Source organism: Podarcis pityusensis, assembly GCF_964106645.2.
Source record: "Podarcis pityusensis genome assembly, chromosome: 4".
Taxonomy (NCBI): Eukaryota; Metazoa; Chordata; class Lepidosauria; order Squamata; family Lacertidae; genus Podarcis; species Podarcis pityusensis.
This window is the reverse complement of record NC_138027.1, coordinates 94713321-94732818: the sequence shown is the minus strand read 5'-3', so window position 1 is coordinate 94732818 and position 19498 is coordinate 94713321. Positions and strand designations below refer to the sequence as shown.

General features: G+C 40.5%; 1 protein-coding gene across 4 annotated transcripts in view; it reads left to right on the top strand.

Moving 5' to 3' along the window:
* Positions 1 to 19498, top strand: part of UGGT2 (UDP-glucose glycoprotein glucosyltransferase 2) — a 79122-nt gene that overhangs the window by 10060 nt on the left and 49564 nt on the right. For all 4 annotated transcript variants that reach the window (XR_013985370.1, XM_081002910.1, XM_081002911.1 and 1 more), the window contains 6 exons: positions 2056 to 2230; positions 3983 to 4079; positions 4543 to 4615; positions 8958 to 9058; positions 12145 to 12244; positions 13918 to 13978. Coding sequence is in view for 3 of the 4 variants with exons in the window: in XM_081002910.1 (XP_080859036.1) it covers positions 2056 to 2230; positions 3983 to 4079; positions 4543 to 4615; positions 8958 to 9058; positions 12145 to 12244; positions 13918 to 13978 (607 nt within the window). In the remaining variant the exon portion in view is untranslated. The remainder of the gene's footprint in view (positions 1 to 2055; positions 2231 to 3982; positions 4080 to 4542; positions 4616 to 8957; positions 9059 to 12144; positions 12245 to 13917; positions 13979 to 19498) is intronic.

Genomic DNA, 19498 nt, shown 5'->3' with positions numbered 1-19498 from the left:
GGCAAATTTCAAACTAGCCGACTAACTTTTCTCTGACCCAAGTGGTCACGTGTGTGGTTCTGACACAGATTATATGGATACAGGATTATACCTGTGGGATTACCACGCACATTATCACATACACTGAGACAGAATGTGGCTGATATGACATTAACAGATGCGTTATGTGTGGGAAAACCAGGCTAGTTTGAAACCAGCCTCATATAACCAACATGCATAAGTCAAATTAATGCATTTCCCCTTATCTTGGGAGATCTTCCTGTGAAGCTCTGTGTGTAAAGAGGTTTGAGCTGGCTGCGCCAGCTCAGCCACATGGTTCTCACCAGCCACTCCTGAGTTCCTATACAGTAATTTAGGAACTTTCACCACTTTGTAAGCTAACTTTTACTGCCTGTGCAACTTCTGACTGATGTCTGGAAAAGCACATGAACCTAACCTTTGAAGAGTTTGTAAGTAAACCAGTTTTTAACTTATAAACGTGTGGTCCATTCCTATGGTGGAACGGAAATTTTGGAACTCACTTTTAAAGGTCTAACAGCCTATATTTCCATGCTTTGCTTTGCTGCATATTTTGTGACATCAATTCTCTGATGGGCTTCTCTCACCACAGAGTACTTCCCCAAATTTGGATCTTGGCATCCAGAAATTATCCTTTCTATATATTTTTTCCACCAACAATATCCAGCTAAGTCCTACACAGAGTAGACCATTTCAGTCAATGCACCTACCTTAGCCATGTCCATTAATTTCTGTGACCATCCTCTGAATAGAACTAACACTGAATGCAATCCCTAGATATACATGATATACATTTTTGCACGGACGTGCGCACGCGCACACAAAAAGTGACCTTGATATGCACTGGCTTCTGGCTCTCTACTTGCTTGCACCATTTGAAGACTACTTTGGCTGCAGGGATTAGGTGCATTATTTCAGCCCTTCTGATCCTTCCCCAGATCTGAAGACAATGGTGTTTGTTCCCATTGTCTGCCAGCCTACATATAATTGATGAGAACTGATACAGACTTCAAAGCATATGCATGCCTAGATTTCTTTGGCTGAGCTTCAGCATGTTCTAAGGAACATTACCCCTAGTGTCCCTTAAACTTTAGTTACTTTGGTAGGATAGAAGCACTGTGCATGCTATGAAAACGAACCTTGTGGCTTGTCCCCCCCCCCTTGCTCTGCTCCCTGTGGATATCCTGCTAGCAGAATTAGCCCATAAATTGTGAGATTAACAAACTACACATAGTTTAAAATGGCACAGGATTGCAAAGTCATTAAATTCTCAAAGTCAACAAATTCTTCTTGTTTACAAGGCACACACATGCATAGGATTTTGGCTTACATAGGAATAAGTTCCACCAGAATGGGATGAAGCTACATGTATGTTTTGACTTCTGGTCATGGTGAGAGTATTGCTACATTTTCATGAAACAAAGCATAAATTCAGCTAGAGCTTGAACTATCCATGTTATCTTTAGTGATTGCATACCCTTTGGTCTAATAGCTCCCATGAACGGTACTAAATAAAAAGTCTGCATGTACTGGATAATTAAAATAGCATTCAGTGCTTTGTGCTTGCAGCTGTGTAGCTTTTTTATCTGTGTCATGATAAAATGGCTGATGGTGAGTTGCATCTCCAGCTGGAAACTAACTTAGCTTGTTCTGCAACCAGTTTTAGCTACTGTGATGTCCTTAACTTAGTCTGAAATCCTGTATCAGGCATCCCCAAACTCATCCCTCCAGCTGTTTTGGGACGACAGTTCCTATCATCCCTAACCACTGGTCCTGTTAGCTAGGGATGATGGGAGTTGTAGTCCCAAAATAGCTGGAGGGCTGAGATTGGGGATGCCTGTCCTATATGGTACTTCCTTATCTCAGAGGAAGCCCCATTGGACAAAGTGGGTTTTACTTCTGAGTAAAGATGTATTGGATTGTGTTACATACTTTTGTCAATTGTTCAGTAACCAGGCAGTGAAGACTCTCCCATTCTGACACACTCAAATTAAGTGATTCCTTTTAAGCTGACAAATTATTTGTTCTTAATCCAAGGCCCAAGCCATATCTGTTCAAAGGAGATCATAAATTCCCTACGCTTAATGAGACCGGCCCAGTAGTGATCCTTTATGCCGAAATGGGTACAAAAGACTTTGCTACATTTCACAAAGTTTTGTCTGAACAAGCACAAAAAGAGGAAATTGTTTATGTTCTTCGACATTTTGTCCAGGTAAGTGTGTGTGCAGAAGGGATATAATTAACTGCAATTGAATTGTTTGTTTAAATCTTTGTTTGTTTAAATCTTTCCAAATGTCCATGAAGCCCCGTTGTTGCATACTTTGTTGTCAGTTTCAAAGCTTTTCAGCCACAGTTTGCCACAAAAGGGGAACACTGGGGCTTTTGGCCTTGTGTCATACTTATGGGTTTCCTATAGGCTTCAAATATAACACAGTACATTGAAATTAACAGGAGAATGACTGGCTTCAGATTAGCCTACAGTCAGCCACTGGAGAACTGATATATCTTGTAAGGAAAGTAACAGGTGGCGTTTTATTGAAAATGATTATTTTTCTTTCACCCCCATTGTTTTTAAGTTCCCATTGTGGGTGGCCAGATGCAAAAGAGGACAGGGTTCCTGTGCCTTTCATATTATAAAACATCTGCTACAGCTCCCACTTCTGCACAACTATTAAACTACTAACTGTCTTCTTTTGCATCTGTTCGCCCTATTAGTGAAGCACTTCCTCCCTTCTTTCCTCTAGAATGTTCTTTACAGTATGTCAGAATTCTTCCCCTGTACAAGCACAGACTGCAAACCACATGCATCCTCCAAGTTAATATTGCATTAATTGGATCCTGACATTCAGTCACAAGTTTAGGAGGCCTAACTTTGGTGTGAAGTCGTCTTTTTTTTAATTGAAGTCAACTAGGCTGGTGATGAAAATGCTGTGGAGCAGTCCCAAAGAAAGTGTAAATTGATTAGTATAGTGTCCGAAGTTCAAAAATTTTTTTTTGCCCTAACGTATACTAATAATAATAATAATTTTTATTTATACCCCGCCCTCCCCAGCCAAGGCCGGGCTCAGGGCGGCTAACAAGCAATAACAAGTTGAATGATTACAACTTAAAAACAACATTAAAATACAACATTAAAATATTGAAACATTAAAATGTAGCCTCATTACAGGAGGAGAAAGGAAAAGAAAAAAGAAAGAGAGGGAGGGAATCAAATTGACTCCAAGCCAAAGGCCAGGCGGAACAACTCTGTCTTACAGGCCCTGCGGAAAGAAATCAGATCCTGCAGGGCCCTGGTCTCATGAGGCAGAGCGTTCCACCAAGCTGGAGCCAGAGTTGAAAAGGCCCTGGCTCTGGTTGAAGCCAAAATAATAATAATAATAATAATAATAATAATAATAATAATAATAAGTATTAATAAATAATTTTCCCTCGCCACACTGAACGGCTCCCAACAGAATATTAAAAACACGATAAAACATCAGACATGAAAAGCTTCCCTAAACAGGGGTGCCTTCAGGTATCTTTTAAAAGTCAGATAGTTGTTTATTTCTTTGACATCTGATGGGAGGGCATTCCACAGGATGGGCGTCACTACTAAGAAGGCTCTCTGCCAATAGAAGGGATTCTTTCAGAATGTAGGCCTCTATTAGTTTTAGAAACAGAATGATCAAAATCCATAGTTCTTGTCTAATGCCTTCTACAACTCACAGTACAATGCTATAACTTTGAAGTAAGTCCCTCTGAATTGTATGGGGATTGCTATCAGGGAAGTGGGTATAGGATTGCAGCCTTAACGGGCAATTATTTGTAAAGTATAATCCTGATCTTGTGTATGTTTACTCGGGAGTTCAACAGATTTAAATGTGATTTACTCTAAAGTAAATTTAAGTTTAGAACTTATTTAGAAATGGCAGTACTTAACATTCCTCCCTTCTGTTCTTTTCGAAATGATGAACTCGAGCAGAAACCTAGCTCCGAGAAGATGTATTTGTCTGGATATGGTGTGGAACTTGCAGTAAAGAGTACAGAATACAAAGCGGTGGATGACTCTCAGACCAAAGGTACATTTTTCTCCGGTGTGTGGTATTACTAGAGACATTATCATCACAAAATATTTGGCAGTGTCTAGAATTTTGAAGGCAGTAATCTTCTACATTGCCCCATTGAAGTTAATGGAAAATGTCTTATTGGGTCAGTAATTCACCCAGTATTTGTTTTCCTGACACACACCGCTGGTTGTGATTGCATTTTGTGGGATATGGCAAAAGTAGCCACAGGCGTTGAGAATCAATACAGAAATGTACATCTGTAATTTTTTTGTTGATGGAATGGAAAACTCCTATTTTCTAACTGTATGCCAAACCTGATCTTCCTCCTTTGTCATCTATTTGAGAACCTGTCTTAATTTCTTTCTTCCTCTCATTTTAGGCAGTGAGTTAGTTTCTTTGATAGAAAAAGTAGTAATTGTAATCAGTTCTAGAAAGCAAATATATTGTCATATTTTTGTACATGTGTTTTGTTTAGCTACAAATAATGTAACAGCAGAAGGAGCCAATGAGGAAAGTGAAGTCCAGGGCTTTCTCTTTGACACATTAAAGTGAGTTTATGTTAATTATAATTCCATACTGGCATGCTTGTTTTTATAAACTTGTGTATTTAGTGCTTGAATAAAATCCGTTGCAAAAATAATCTTTTGAAATTTTACCTGTTTTATGAAGTTACCGTATTTTTCGCTCTATAACACGCAGATTTTTTCTCCTGAAAAGGAAGGGGAAATGTCTGTGCGTGTTATGGAGCGAATGTGTGGTCCCTGGAGCCGAAAAATCAGACAAAAATCAAATCGGGCTTCACGATTGCTGAAACGGAACAAAGAGCAGGGAAAGCCCCTCCCCTCCAGGCAAGCAGAGGGGAAAAGAGGAAGCAGCTGCTTTCCTGCATTCTGCCTCAGGGTCTTACTGCCCACCGCTCTGTTTCGTTGCTGTGTTTGCTGAAACGGAACAAAGAGCAGGGAAAGCCCCTCCCCTCCAGGCAAGCAGAGGGGAAAAGAGGAAGTGGTTGCTTTCCTGCATTCTGCCTCAGGGTCTTACTGCCCACCCGCTCTGTTTCGTTGCTGTGTTTGCTGAAACGGAACAAAGAGCAGGGAAAGCCCCTCCCCTCCAGGCAAGCAGAGGGGAAAGCAGAGTGTCTGCTTTCCTCTCTGTGCTTCGGAGGGAACAATGTTTGTGAAGGGAAGAGAGATTACAGGTTCAGCTTAAAATTCTGATTTGACTTCCTGCTTTTTGTTTTTGGGGACACACAGCATTCAAATATGCTTTCTTCAATTTAAAAGGATGAAATCCTTAAACAGTGTTTTGCCTGTAAATTCATGCGATCTGGAAGATTACAGTGTCTGTACCTCTTAAGGGATGGCAAAGCTTAGGTTTCGCTGCTAAATAGTTCTTAATGCAGTTAAAATGCTTTCTTCTGTCAAGGCAATTAAAAAAAATAAATATCAGGCAGCCGGAAAACATGCAGATGGGAGAGAGAGAGAGAGAGAGAGAGCGCTGGCTGGCTTGTGTGGGTGGGTGGGGGGGGGGGACTTTTGCCTTCCTTTCCTCACGTTATAGCCCTCTCCTGCATTCTTAGCCTTCTGTGTTTTTCCTTCCCTCCCCACTTAAAATGTGGTTACAAAGCATGGATCCACATGGATCCTCAGGATCTTTGCATTGGGTCACCCCAAATTCACCATCAGAGCACACAGCATGTCCATGGCTACAGCCTGCCCCCCCAAAATCACGCACCCACTGTTGCCTGGGGCTGCAATGGTGCAAAAACGTGGTTACAAAGCATGGATCCACATGGATCCTCAGGATCTTTGCATTGGGTCAGCCAAAATTCACCATCAGAGCACATAGCATGTCCATGGCTACAGCCTGCCCCCCCAAAATCACGCACCCACTGTTGCCTGGGGCTGCAATGGTGCAAAAACGTGGTTACAAAGCATGGATCCACAGGGATTCTCAGGATTTTTGCATTGGGTCACCCCAAATTCACCATCAGATCACATGTCTGTGGCCACAGCATGAAGCACAAAAATGATACGTCCACTGTTTCATTCAGAATATTTTTTCCCTTGTTTTCCTCCTCTAAAAACGATGTGCGTGTTATGGTCAGGTGCGTGTTATAGAGCGAAAAATACGGTAATTTAAACTGGTAGTTACAAATGTCTTGAAATGTTAAAATGTTTCTTTTGACCATATTGCAGTTGTTTTAAGATCAGGTTTCTGTTGAAGAATGGATGCACATAGATATTTTCCCGCTGTGCAAATAAGTATATTTTATCTCTTTAAAAAGGCATGTTGTTTGACCATATGAAGATAATTACACTATGCTTGGCTACTTACATAAGCACAACTCTTTTATTTTCAGTTAGGATACACCTTTTGTGCTGGTAAATGCTTTATATATCATAAAATATCCCATAGAGAGGAAAGTGACAAACATGAGGAAGACCAAAACTGCATCTTTGCTCAACATGTCCCCATTTCATACAATAGCATATTTCTGAGTGAAACCAAAAGCTACCACACTTCATCACATCATGTACACCATTACATCCTATAAAATACTCTGGACCTTGAACCAGGAATTCCGGAAGTAGAACCTGCACACATAATAGCAACAGCAATGCTGTTTCCATTTCCATTTCCATTTCATTTCATTTCATTTCATTTTTATTAGTAATGGTATCATTTATATGTCACCCATCTGACTAGGTTGCCCTAGCCACTCTGGGTGGCTTACGTTTTGCATTAACGTAAAGAATCAGCTCCTTATATGATAACAGCTGCCATTTTTACTAAATGTTGGTCACAATACCTAAAATACCTAATATGGTGAAATGGATGGTTAAGATGCAGGGTCCAGTGGCCATGGCTCAATCAACGTCCTTTATTAAGAACTAAGGAAAATCAACAAAAATAGATACGTTTATAGGCACCATTTATTGGCTTTTGTGGGAGTAGCCTATTAATTCCAAGCTCATATTTATCCTTTAGGAAGATAAACTGTAATGAAAATAAACCACGAACTAAAAATGTCTTCATATTTTATTACACAACTGACGTTGGTTAACTGCCCTAGGAGCCTTTTTGGATGTAGAGTGGATTAAAAATACTTTAAATAAATACAAAAATAGAACACATCAAATATAGACGTTGAAATAAATTTCCTCAATGAGTAATAAATGGCTGAGTCACGTATTAGAGAAAGCCTGCTTAAACAAAAAAAGGATATCAGCAAATGTCTAAAGACCATTACTGGTGGTGTTTAATACTGGTGGTGCCTAATATCTTACTTCGCCAAACCTTTATTAGGCGTTACAAATATAGGCCATCATAAAAAATATATGTACAAAATTTTAAAATATATTCAAATAGCCATGTAAAAATATGTAATAATGAGGATTTTCATTGGACTTTCTTCCCACCAAATAGTGCCATTCACCAGAGATACTATTGATAAAAACTCAGCCACCCTTGCAGTTACTTGCAGGTTAATATTAAACAGATAGAATCTGATATTTCCATTGTGCCATGAAGACTACCCCCCAAAAAGGGGAAAGCATTCATTTGCGTAGCTGGTTGTACAATGGGCAGTAGAAAAGAGTATGTTCTACTGTGTCCAGCACGTTCCAAAAACATCCACAATGTCTATTGTTTCTGGGGATGTTTGAATATCTGCCCTTGACAAAAGCTGAGGGGGAAATGTTCAGTCGGGCTAACGCAAAGGCCCTGCATTGGACTGGAATTATTAATTTTGAAATATAAGTGACCCTGTTATCTGTTGTATTTAAACCATAAAACTTAGGGGAGAAAAATTGATTTACAGCTGACTCGATGTTTTGTTTTTCAGTGTTCCTTAATCTGATTTGAATATTACGATAAATAATTGTATAATTATAATTATATAACTTGAATTATGCAAGAGTTCTGCCTAATATCTATAGAAAGGGAGGTACTACTACATGGGAGATCATTCCTTTGTACCAGGCTTGGGAGGGTGAGCTGAATTGGGTGACGGGACCAGCCAAGCTCTCCCAGCTAAACCAGCCTCCTGCCGTTGCTGCAGCACTCTTGCACCCACCAGACGGGCAGGTGTTAGTGCCTCTGGAATGCCTGCCAGCAGTAGCCAGCACAACGCTCTGAAACAGGGTGTTCCAGGGGTGAGGAGGGGCTGAGCTGGCCCATATCTGTCGGGTCCTGAGCTGGTTTCACAGTCATTGTGTGACAGCATCAGGCCTATGAATGCTATGCCTGCTCGAGGCTGGCACAGCGACCTTTCTGCCCTCCACCTTCCACCTTGGCAACCATATGTGGCAGGGCTGCAAGTGTGCTGGTGGCTTTGCTGCACTGTAAAGCTGTGGGCTGGGAGAGGGGAAGAGAGAGAAGTTTTGAACCCAAAAGTCCCATGCATAATGGAAGGGAGCGGCCAACTGGAAGGTCAGCAGGCCTACAAAAGCGTCATTATCTGGCTCTGCTACATAGGGCTGTCTTACAGCTGTAATTTCCCGGGTAGTATTTTCGAGAATTGGTTAAAATGTCCTGGAAAACCCAGGCACATGGCAGCTCATATCGGACTTTCCCCCCAAATAGCTAAAGACTTCATTTATTTGGAGTTTTTGTCAAAAAGCTCAACAACTTTGGCCTATATGGTACAGCATTTATTTGGAGTTGGCTCCTTTGGTTGCTAACCATGGTTAATGGTAATCAGTGATTGAAACTTTGCTTTGAACCCCGTCTTCAAACTTTGGTTGTGTGGGACAGTAGCATTAATAAGGTTACGAGAAACATTAAAACTACAATTTTCAAACGTTTATCATTGGTCTTTACACCAACCGAATTGTAAGCTCCTACAAGTGTTGTGTAGTATTGACTTGGTTTATGTTTCATAAAATCCAGACAGAACTATCCTGACCTCAAAGACAATCTTCAAGAGCTGAGGAAATACCTGATTGAAAGTAGTGATGATACAGAGCCTTTGAAGGTTTGGGAATTGTCAGGTAATAACCTTTATACTAGTTGTTTGTTTTTTGGTGTAATACAGTGGAGGAATGAATGACAGTGTATTTGCACCAGTTATACTGACATCAGTGTAATGTTTACAAACCTTGTATGTGCAAAGGGGTTGTTGGTTTTTGGGAAGGCTCTTATGAGAAAAAAATTCTCGAGGTGTACATTTGGAAATAACTGCTGTGCACACATAACTTTTATCATCCGGGCTAAAAAAATAAAATAAAATGTGAACCCCCCCCCTCACCCACCCACCACTGCCTCTGTTCTCATGCCTATGGCAAGCGAATGAGATGATAACGAGGCTTTCAATTTTTACTGTTGTTTGTAACATATCACCATAGAGGAAATTGGAGAATGTGGGCAATAGACAGAAGCTGGCTGCTTTTGTTTCCTTTCTTTGTGGTTCTTGCTTTGTGCCGGCAATTTAAATGGTAACACCTTTTTGTAAAATGGTGAGCATGGCTGATCAGAAGCTAAAGGTAGCATTTCATTGGACTTTTGTTAAAGCTCAGTGTGTTTTAGCAAGCTGAATCTATGCTGTTAGAAACAACCTCTGCTGAATTTAGTAGCACTTACTCCCAGGTAACCATGCCTCATGGCTGATCAGGCAAGTGATTCCAGGTTAAGCAGCGCACCACCTTCTGCCAGCCCAGTATTCTAGGATCGGCATCAGATCCCATTAAGTTGGGTATTATGCCATGTCTACTAATCTTTGAGGTGTACATGTGTTATAGTAGATCAAGAAAGCTGCCTGAATTTTTTAACTCAGTGGAGTGTGGCTATGGAAGGCTGTCAATATGCGCTTCTGTACTTCAGAGTTTACCTCCTAGCATCAACGTGCAATGGGTTTTTCAGGCTCCCTTCATATAACCGACTTTGGTGGGGCTGGGGAACTAGACATGCAGCTGCTACTTTCAGCCGCCGCCGCACATTTTGGTTCTCTGATCGGATCCTTGTAGCTTTTCTTAAGTTTTCGGAAATAAATCAAGAGATTAATATACGGTCAGACTCAAAACATTTGTCCTGGCCTCATTGACAGGATGAAACACCAAGAAGCATCTATTGTTCTCTTCTGTGAATCTATTTTTAACTAAACAGTTTTAGATTTTATTGGTAAACTGCTGCATCAGATGAACAAAGTGCACATAAAGCTCTTCAGAGAGGCGGAGGGAAGGGAAAGATGTTAAATCTTCCTATCCTGATGACCTGCAGGAGGATCTTGTGTGGCTGAAATCATTGTGGTACAATTTATCTTTACTGTTTCTATTAATGCGGCACAGGAGTAGGCCATGAAGTGTTATCATTGCAAAATAAAAGCCATAATACTACTTTAAAAGCTATTTCGTCATATCTATGATATGTTGAGGATGAGGGAAATTGACCATGAAGCTTGTGGAAGATTAGGCTTTTTTTCATAATACTGTAAAAGTAGCACGATATGATGCCTTTTCTCCTTTCAGCGTTATTGGTAACAGTTTCTTGTATGCTTTTATGTTACATATGGGATATCCTTTTTGGAAATAAATAAACAAGTTAATGAGAATTAGTTAGTTGTAACTAAATTAAGTTCTACTGCTTTCCCTGGGTCTTATAGCATTATGCATGTCTACTCAGAAGTAAGTCCTATTGAGTTTAGTGCAGATTACACCCAAGTAAGTGGGTATAGGATTGCAGGTCTATGAAAGGCCAACATTCGCTGCATTGCAGAGAGGAGAATAGCCTTGTGCTACTCATGATTTATTAGTTGAATTAGATTTGTTTGTTATAGCTACTAGGAGTTCAAATAAAATAGATGGAATATAAATTTAATGAAACCTTTTGAAACTGGGCAATATAGCTATTACTATATGTTTCTTCTATAGTTATTATTCCTCTTTTCCAGTGTTCCAAATTCTGTGCTAAAATAAGCTGAATTCTGTAACCTGTATAAATAATGCAAGTTAAGCACCTTTTTTTTTTGCTGCTTTTGAATAATCAATACTATTTTGCCTAATTTATTCTGATTTTTAGTAATCATGGCGAGTGGCAAGAAATTATATTGGAGTCTGAAACTTCTCCCCCAACTGTTGGAAATTTGGTGTAGCACCTATGCTGCGTTTCAGTAACAACTGGCAAAACAGTTTCAAGTTTATCATGAAACTTGTTCTGGAAAGTTTAAATTTTCAGAAAGCTTGAATTCTAGGGGTTTTCTGCACTCCAATCAAATCAAATCAAAACATACATGCAGTCCTGACAGATGCATGCAGATGAGGTTTGAACAATCAGAAATGCGAGTAGAAGTAAAAGCAGTTTAGTAGTAAAATTTATGTATGCGACTGCAGCGTCAAGAATCTTATTGGCCCCAAAATGGAAAGAAGAAGACCCGAGGAAAGAACTGGATACAGAAACTCATGGATTATGCAGAAATGGCAAAACTTACCAGAAAAATAAGACATCAAAACTACAAACTTTTTATAAAAGAATGGAAATTGTGTATTGGATATGTCCAATGGGGTCACGAAGAGTCGGACACGACTAAACGACTAAACAACAACAACAACAATTATGGTTATGTACTATCATAGTAGCCTCTGAGTGCTTTTGTGGAAAATGTGTATAGAAATAGGACTGCTGTATTTGTTAAATTGGCTTTAGCGCAGTGGAAGTCACCATTTCAGATGATAAGATGTGTCAAAGAGTAGTTGAAATAGTACAAACATCATATGTTACGATGGATTAATGTATTTTATATATATTTACCTTGTTGCTCATCTTGTTGCTTTTACTAACTGTGTGTGCAAATGACCTGATTGGCTAATGATGAATATAATTCTATTTACAGTTGTTACTTATACGCCCCTGTCTAGTCAACATATATATGCTCCAGGCATGTGACCATAGTCAAGGAATTGAGAGTTGACCCTAGGATTTCCTCTTCCCTTCTCTCCCTAAATTCTACCTGCCAACATAACTGTAGCTGATTGTTAGATAAGCATTGACCTTCAAGTTAATTAAAGCCAGACAGGTTTTGCTATTAACAAATGTTTTAAATCCATACCTGAGGTTCTTCAGTGAATGCTTTGTTTTCTTGTAGACATTAGTTTGCAAGCAGCCTCTCGAATTCTCTCTGTGCCCGCTTATAATGCATTAAAAGTCATGAAGGACATTGCACAGAACTTCCCAGTCAAGGCCAGGTAAGGCTAATGTTATTTCCAATTACAGTGGTACCTCGGTTTAAGAACAATCCGGTTTAAGAACAATTTGGTTTACATAGTCCGCAAAACCGGAAATAGTGTCTTGGTTTGAGAGCTTTACCTTGGTCTAAGAACGGAAGCCGAACAGTGGAAGGGCACCGGTGGCGGAAGGCCTCATTAGGGAAAGCACGCCTCGGTTTAAGAATGGTTTTGGTTTAAGAAAGGACTTCCGGAATGGATTAAGTTCGTAAACCGAGGTACCACTGTATATTAATGAATGTCTGGATTTTGAGAGTTTCTTTTGAAACTTTATTTACATTTTTATCCCACCCTTCTTCCAAAGTTATTAGGGCAGCAGATGTGACTTTCCCTCATTTTATTCATTCACCAACCCTAGGAGTTAGAAAGTGACTGATCTGAGTTGAGCTTCTTGACCGAGTAGAATTTGAGCCTGGTCTCTCCAGTCCAAGTTCGATATGCTAGAGTAGCCTTCCAATAAACTCCACAAAAGTTGCTAGCCTGACTGCTCTCATATATCTATGTAAGTTGTCTGTGTCAATAAAGAAAATCAGGATCTACCTCACATCTTGCCTTGAAGTTGATTCTTATCATGTGACCAGGAAAGTGGTTTTTAACAAGCCTAAACAACAGTTAATAGAATTCAACAGATGGAAGGATCCAGTATGTAAATCCGAATGCTAAGTCTTAAATGGCCCATTGGTTGCAAGTTGTCAAATTAAGAAACATAGCCATGATCATTCATGCCACAATAATAGGCAATTCTTTGTCATCTTTCTATACCAAGAGATTACTCATAAGAGCAGCGAAGCTAGCTTTCCAGTGTTTATACAACTGGTATCATGTCGAGATTTCCTTCATTAGCAGACATTGTCATGATTGTAAGTGAACTTTTTATAGTGTTTTTCATGGATAAAATGCTTTACAGTTCTTATCTCGTTTACCCTGTGGGTCTCCCTCTGCTACAAAAGCCAAATTTCTTTCCCTACTGTTCTATCAAACAATACACTATTGTTACAGTCTGCGATGCCTTGAATCCCCAATACAATCCCATACTTATTTGACATTGCAAGGCACAGCTGGCTGTAGTTTTTGAACTATTATGACAACCCTTAGACAGAATAAGGCGGAGATGAGAGTGCATGGTTGATGTTAGACATGAGCAGTAATTTCTGTCGTCTGGCAGAAACTTGAATAACTTTTCTTTGTTCCTGTTAGAATACATCTTGCATAAAATTTGTATTTGAGCATATAACAACCATTGAAAACGATGCTTCAGTCAAGTACCACTGTCTATCAAAAGTCTTTTCTAAAAATCTTTAATAGTCATTTTACTTTAGAAGAAAAGTTTACAGGTCTTGCTAGATAGCAAGAAGTTGAGAGTGGACATCTGGTTTGAACATGCCCTCACCTGCCACAGGGGGAAAAGCCTAGTTTAAGAAACCATAGCTCAAGCTAATTGTAGTTTCCAGTTCAGAAGTTACTACAAATTGGTTAGTTTAAACCAATTGTTTCATTGTGGTTGGGTGTTAAAGGGGATATGTTGAGGGGATATCATTGCATGCAAAACTTTGCCTATGGAGTACTTTATTCCCTCAGAATAGGTGGGGGAAATGCCGAAACACACAACAGTTCATGATCTCTGACTTTTTCAGATCCCTGACCAAAGTGTTAGTGAACCTGCAAATGCGGAAAGAAATAAAGGAAAATCAACAGGTTTGTTACTGTTCTTTTTATTATACAAAATGATGCAGTTGATTATACTGTGTCGAGAGATGCATATATTATACAAGGCTGGGAGATAAACGTATTATAATGTAACTTAAAAATGTAAGCAGCAGAATTTCTAAATGCGGACTTGCTCATCAGTTGCAGTCCTTTGCTTCTCATGACACCTTCTGCTCAAATATTGCATGGCATGGCCTGATTTGCTGAGCAGCCCTTCCAGCTACAGTGAGCGATGAAACTTAGACCATTAATGTTCAGATGTTACCTTCAGGGCTTGAGCTTTAACTCTGAACTAAGCTGCTTTAATTGACCACTGGAGTTCAACATAAATCAGTTCAGTACCCAAATGTCTGCACACAGTATAATTTGCTCTGTCGATAATGTATTTTAATGTATTGCAGAATTATATTTTGAGCTTTTGCCCTTAACACATGGGTCATTTGAGATCTGTGTTCTTCAGAGTACGTTTTAAAATATAAGTCTCCTTCCTCAGCTTCACCCCTATCATCCTAGATCAAGTCAGTAATCTTCAGCTACTGTCCCATTCCAAACAGCCCCATGTTTGTGAAGATTGCTTCGTTCAGGATTCATTTTCTTATATGTATAGTGAATCAGACAGTCGTTGCCACCTCTTTCCACTCTTCCCTGATTTACCGGTATATAAAATATGCTTGATTTGCTACTCACAGAGGTGTAAAGAATTTTATTTATTTATTAAATTCCTTGACCGTCCTTTATTTGAGGAACTTGTGGATGTCAAGGGTGCAGTACCAGTTATGCAGGCAGAGTTAGGTTATGGACCAACCCCAAGGTCTCACCCCCCCTTCTTCTCTGTGCATAAGGTGTAGACAACTTCAGGCTCTCAAAATTATCTAAGTGTTTTTGGAGGGTCCCTTATCCATTTTGATAAACTTGTCAGAAAGACCCCCCCCCCTTTTTATCCAACACCCCAAATCTGCTTCTAGGTCTGCACTTTTCTTCCTCCCTACCTCCTCGTGGAAACCATTCTATATCTTGCAAAAAATTAATCCCTGTGTTCTTAAAACAGTAAACATCCCTCCTCAGATGTTGTTGGATTCCCTCAGCCCCAGCCAATATGGCCACTGGTCCAGGTTGATGGGAACTGCAGTCGTCCAACAACAGCTGGGAGGGCCGCAGGTTCCCCACCCATGTGCTAAATTATGGTTTTGTGCTGCAAGATTGTGCAGGTATGAGCCTCAGGCTTGCATGCCGTATCCTGATAATAACGTAAAAGCCCAGCTGGGTGTTGGGGACTGGACTGAGGGGGACAAGACTGAGGAGGAATGGTGGAGACCTCCCCTCCCTCCTGAACTTCCCAGAGAAGAGGAAGGTTGTATTGAATTACAACAGTGGTTTGAGGAAGGTCACAGGTAAGAGACAGGTGAATAGAAGAGTTGGGAGGTGTTGGGAAAAGAGAAAGGGCGAGACAGAGTCAGAGCAGCCAGCTGACACGTTATCACTGGAGAGCATTTTTGACCCCCCCCCCTTCTCCCAGAACCTGGCATGCACTGAAAGTAGAAGAGCAAAGAACTCAAGAGACAGTTAGCTCCCGGCGGCCACCATCGGGGAAGTGCTGTTGCTAGGAAGGGAGGGGGAAGGAGCTCAGTTGGAGCAACACCATTGACGGGAGACAGACTGCATTCCTTCATCATTCTCTGTGAATTATTGAATAAATCTTGGTAAGACCTCTTATTGTTGGCGAAAGGCCCAGAGCTCCAGCATTCTGTTCTCACAGTGGCCAAACAGATGCATATGGGAAATGCACCAAATGGGACACAAGTTCAGCAGCACTCTTCCCACTTTGTGGTATACAGAGGCATTCTGCGTCTGACCGAGGAGGCAGGACATAGCATAGCTATCACGTTTGGTAACCTTAACCTCCATGAATGTGTCTAATCTTCTTTTAAAGCTGCCCAAGCTTAGCAGCTCTCCCTGCATCTTGTGTGAGTAAAGATGTACCCAACATTAGAAAATTCCAGCCTGGGGTTAGTGGGAAGCCATAGATTTCCAGATTCGAACGAATTTTGTTAAACTCTGACTGAAAGATTGTCATCTGCAAAGGGAAGAAGGGACAATACAAGCCCGAGATACCTTCCTGCTTCTTCTCAGCATTTAGCTTTTACGTCTGAAAGCTCTCAAGGAGGCTTTGACACCTTATAGGCTAATAGATTTATCGTGGTGAAAAAATTCATGAGTTAGAACCCACTTCATCGATTCATTATGCCCTAATAAATCTGCTAACCTAGAAAGTGCCGCAACAAAACTCTTTGTGTTTTCTGGAAGAAACTAACATAGCTACTGCTCTATGTTCTGCTGGCAACTATTTATTTTTTATTTGGGATTTCTGATCACTCCACTGAGACTGCTTCAGAATGGGTTGTGCTAAGATGTTTCTCTTCTACACTGCTGGCATTACTGGTTTTCAGAATAGTCTTTCAGAAATACCAAAACTAGGCAAAATCCACTCATAGAAGGGAAATATTTGACCCAGACTTCAGTTCTAAGCTTGGTTAGAAGAAGTAAGTCCCATTGAATTCAGTGGGGCTTGTTATTTTCTGAGTAAAGATGCTTAGCACCAGGCTATAAATTTCATTTTGTAGATGCTTCAAAGCAGTACTGAACTTCATGCCCATGAAAATCACTATTAAATAGCACAGTGTTTTTCATGCTTTCCTGACACTTTTACGTGGCTGATCTAAAACAAATACTTCTTTTAAAGCCCTGGAGCTATTTTTTTTATTTGAGCCATTTGATCTTTTTAATAAGCATCTTTTAGTGAATTCCTATTTAAGTTTTCCTCTTTCCTCTCTTTCCTCTCTCTCTTTCTCTTTTTTTGCCTTACTGCAGATTACTCGTTTTTATTAGACTGCAGCAGCTGCACAAACGCAGTGTAAAATGGTATCAAGTACTGGTAGTTAAATAGCTCTTAAAATAGACCTGAATACATTTTGATGCCAGTTGCTCTCTTTTGGAAAATCCTGTTACCTAACAGAAGAACTTTTGAGTCTTTCTGTCTCAAGTGTCACATCCAAAGTAATGTTTGAGTAGACAGGAGTCTAATATACTTGCAGAAATTGTTCTACACAATTGCTAATGGGTATTGGGGTGTGTGTGTGTGTGTGTGTGTGTGTGTGTGTATGTGTGTAAGTTCGTTCTCTGTATTTTAAACTTACTACATCAGAGAATTCAAACATAATTTTGAAGAGAAGTAATAAAACAAAATTTCATGTATCAGACAACATTTTGGTGAAATCGTGACCCCTGCAGGTCAGGGCGCCAAGAGCTCATTTTATGGCCTACCGTGAAACATGCAGTTTGCACTGCCAAACGTTGCAGGAGCCAATTTGCAGGTGTCTGGCACCATTTTCAAGTGAATCAGATGACATTGAGTTTTCGGGGAAATTGTGACCCTGCAAGTCAGGCTGCAAGGGCTTTTTGTGGAGTGCCTTGAAATGTGGGGTTTTCACCGCCAAACATTGCAGGGGGCCTTTTGCTAGTGTTTGACAGCACTTCTGAGTGTATCGGATGACGTCAGGTTTTTGGCGAAACCGTGACCTCGTGGGTTACTTCTTTGAATATAGATAATGAAATTTGGGGTTAATCTGTGCAAATTTAACCTGGCTGCATACATAAGGTTATTATCTCTAAGGACCGCATGAAAAAATGCTTTGGGTGCGCACAAGTGCAGTGGCGAGAAAGCAATCTCTTTGTCTTTTTTGTCTGTCTATAAATCTGGCAGCTATTCAGACATCAGTAGTAGAGCAGAATAAATTGTCATGCACATTTTTGAGCTACAGGATATTCGTCTAGCAGCAGGAGAGGCATGATTTCAAGCTGTGCAGAACTGAAAGATTCTCCTCTAAGATAATGTAAGTTGAATAGAAAATGCAATATGGGAAAGAGGCTAAAGCCTATTAAGGACTGAAAAGTATATGGTGATTAGATGCAGTCAGAATAGCTTTCAAGGATAAGTAGCTATGTTACGGAAGCATGTAGTTGTTGAAGCCTAAATAACATTTCAAGTTACAGACTCACCTAAGGAAGCCTTCCTTTTGTTTTTGCTCAGGTTAGCTGTCTAAAAACAAACGTTGTATGCTCCATGTTATAAGTGTACAGCCATTGTACCAGGTCCAGTGAAAAAATGTTTCCATTAGACCAGCCCTGTTTGTATGTATATAGAGACAGAGAGCGAGATTGTCCCTGATCTTATTCGCCTTTGGTGCACATTGTAGGGTAGGCCATTTGGTAACTCCCATTTTACAGATTGAGAAAGGACCAAGAGAGGGGTGTGTTCGCACGGCCATCAGTGTGCATACAAAACAGAGCAGGAATGAAGAATTTTTAAATCAAATTCAACACTGGCAATATATTATCTAAACTAGTGTTTCCCAACCTTTGGTCTCTAGCTGTTTTCAGACTACATTTCCCACCATCCCTGACCACTGGTATTGCTAGCTAGGGATGATGGGAGTTGTAGTCCAAAAGCAACTGGCGACCCAAGGTTGGGAAACACTGACAGAACCAATTATAACAGTAATATATTAAGTCAAGAATATTCAATAAAATTTCAAAAGGAAAAGAGAAAAAACAATCAAAGACATCAAGATTAACACTCAAACAAGCCCATCTAGACTTGGACTAACTAGATCAGCTCAGGGCAATTGCTGAGGCCCATGCAGTCTAAGAGCCAAGTCAATTAAAGTTAGAACAGTACAGTATATTTGTGAGCTGCACCCCAGTCTGAGGTGCACCCCCCCCAGATGTTGGACTCCAACTCCTGTCAGTCCCAGCCAACATGGGCAATGGTCAGGGGTGATAGGAGCTAAAATCCGACAACATCTGGAGCGCACAATGCCTACCCCTGCTGTAGCAGATAATCTTTTTCATGATCAAATGGTGCTTATTATCCTATTTCTTCTCTTTAAAAGTTGCTTTAGCTGAGACTGCTTCATAGTACACCATGTAAATGTTCTTTATTGTGGGAAAATAGGGAAATGGCATCTAGCTCCGGTGTAGGCACTGCCAGGCAGCACATTGAATCCACTGCTGGGTGGCGATATTATAATAGACAAATAGGTACCGCTGCAGCGGGAAGGTAAACAGTGTTTCCGTGCACTCTGGTTTCCGTCACGGTGTCCTGTTGCTCCAGAAGCAGTTCAGTCATGCTGGGTGGCGATATGGTCTAAACCACTGAGCCTCTTGGGTTTGCTGATCGGAAGGTTGGCAGTTTGAATCCCCGTGACGGGGTGAGCTCCCGTTGCTCGGTCCCAGCTCCTGCCAACCTTATTATGGCGCATAGCACTTTGGGAACATCCAACTTCTTCTGCAATTACCTTTTGAGGCTTTCCCTCCTTATGGAGGGTCTCAATGATGGCTTTCTGCACAACTGTCAGGTCAGCAGCCTTCCCCATGGTTGTGCTTCCTGCTGAACCAGACTGAGAGACCATTTAAAGACTCAGGAACCCATTGCAGGTGTTATGGATTGAA